We start from the raw sequence: 1518 nt of genomic DNA, 5'->3' as shown, positions 1-1518 counted from the left end.
GACGGGGCGGGTACCCGCGGGTACGGGTACTGCTGCCATCCCTAATCTGTATACCTCCCATCAAAGCAAGCAGTTTTGAGCTAAATCCTCAGCTCATTATCATGGTGCAGCAAAATTGCCAGTATTCCAGTCTTCCACATGAAGAACCTACTGAGTTTCTGGCACAGTTCTTACAAATTACTGACACAGTATGTGATAAAGAAGTGGATCAGGATGTCTACAGGCTGTTACTATTTCCATTTGCTGTAAAAGATCAAGCTAAGAGGTGGTTAAATAACTAACCCATAGCAAGTATAAGAACATGGAAACAGTTGTCAAACAAATTCCTGAATCAATATTTTCCTCCAAAAAGGATGACACAGCTAAGGCTGGACATCCAAGGCTTTAAACAAGAGGGTAATGAATCTCTTTACAATGCCTGGGAGAGGTACAGGGGGATGCTAAGGAAATGCCCCTCTGAAATGTTTTCAGAGTGGGTGCAGTTAGACATCTTTTACTATGGGCTTACAGAAAAAGCTTAAATATCACTAGATCACTCAGCTGGTGGATCTATACACATGAGAAAGACAATTGAAGAGGCTCAAGAGCTTATCGATACAGTTGCTAGAAATCAGCATCTGTACATAAGTAGTGAGTCCTCCATGAAAGAAGAAGCTAAGGCAGTATCAACTGACTTTAGTCCTCAGGAACAAGTTGCTGAACTCAATCAGCAACTATCTTCTATAACAAAGCAGTTAGCTGAATTTAAGGAGATGTTACAAGAAACCAAAAATGCTAATAAGGATATGGAATCACAATTGAATCAGACAAAATAGCAGTTATCAAAATAGATAACAGAAGAGTGCTAAGCAGTTCAATTAAGAAGTGGAAAAATATTAAATAAATCAACTCAAAGTAGCAGAAAGCCAAGAAAAGAACAGCTGATAGAGGATGAGCAACCTGCTACCCAAAATCCCTCTGAGGATAGTAAGATACCAGAGAGGAATAACTCTGGCGTTCAAACGCTAGAAAAGGGTGAAAAACTGGCGTTAAACGCCCAGTCCATATCCAGTTCTGGCATTCAAATGCCAGAAAGGGGAGAGAATCTGGCGTTAAACGCCCATCCAACCCCCAAGCCTGGCGTTCAAACGCCAATGAGGGATCAGACACCTACAAGTGTGATGAGCGGATAATTTATACGCTTTTTGGCATTGTTTTTAGTATATTTTTAGTAGGATCTAGTTACTTTTAGGGATGTTTTTATTAGTTTTTATGTTAAATTCACATTTCTGGACTTTACTATGAGTTTGTGTGTTTTTCTGTGATTTCAGGTATTTTCTGGCTGAAATTAAGGGACTTGAGCAAAAATCAGATTCAGAGGTTGAAGAAGGACTACTGATGCTGTTGGATTCTGACCTCCCTGCACTCAAAGTGAATTTTCTGGAGCTATAGAACTTAAAATGGCGCGTTTCCAATTGCGTTAAAAAGTAGACATCCAGGGCTTTCTATTAATATATAATAGTCTATACTTTTGCCGAG

The 1518-nt window shown here is 39.7% G+C and overlaps 1 protein-coding gene across 1 annotated transcript in view; it reads right to left on the bottom strand.

Annotated features, from left to right (window-relative positions):
• LOC110265104 (UPF0187 protein At3g61320, chloroplastic-like) overlaps positions 1-39 on the bottom strand; it is a 652-nt gene extending 613 nt beyond the window's left edge. The window contains exon 1 of the mRNA XM_021107877.1: positions 15-39. Coding sequence (XP_020963536.1) covers positions 15-39 — 25 coding nt within the window. The remainder of the gene's footprint in view (positions 1-14) is intronic.

This window comes from Arachis ipaensis, chromosome B07 (genome assembly GCF_000816755.2).
Source record: "Arachis ipaensis cultivar K30076 chromosome B07, Araip1.1, whole genome shotgun sequence".
In the NCBI taxonomy this organism is placed as follows: domain Eukaryota; kingdom Viridiplantae; phylum Streptophyta; class Magnoliopsida; order Fabales; family Fabaceae; genus Arachis; species Arachis ipaensis.
The sequence above is the reverse complement of the archived record's forward strand: the minus strand, read 5'-3'. Positions and strand labels throughout refer to the sequence as shown.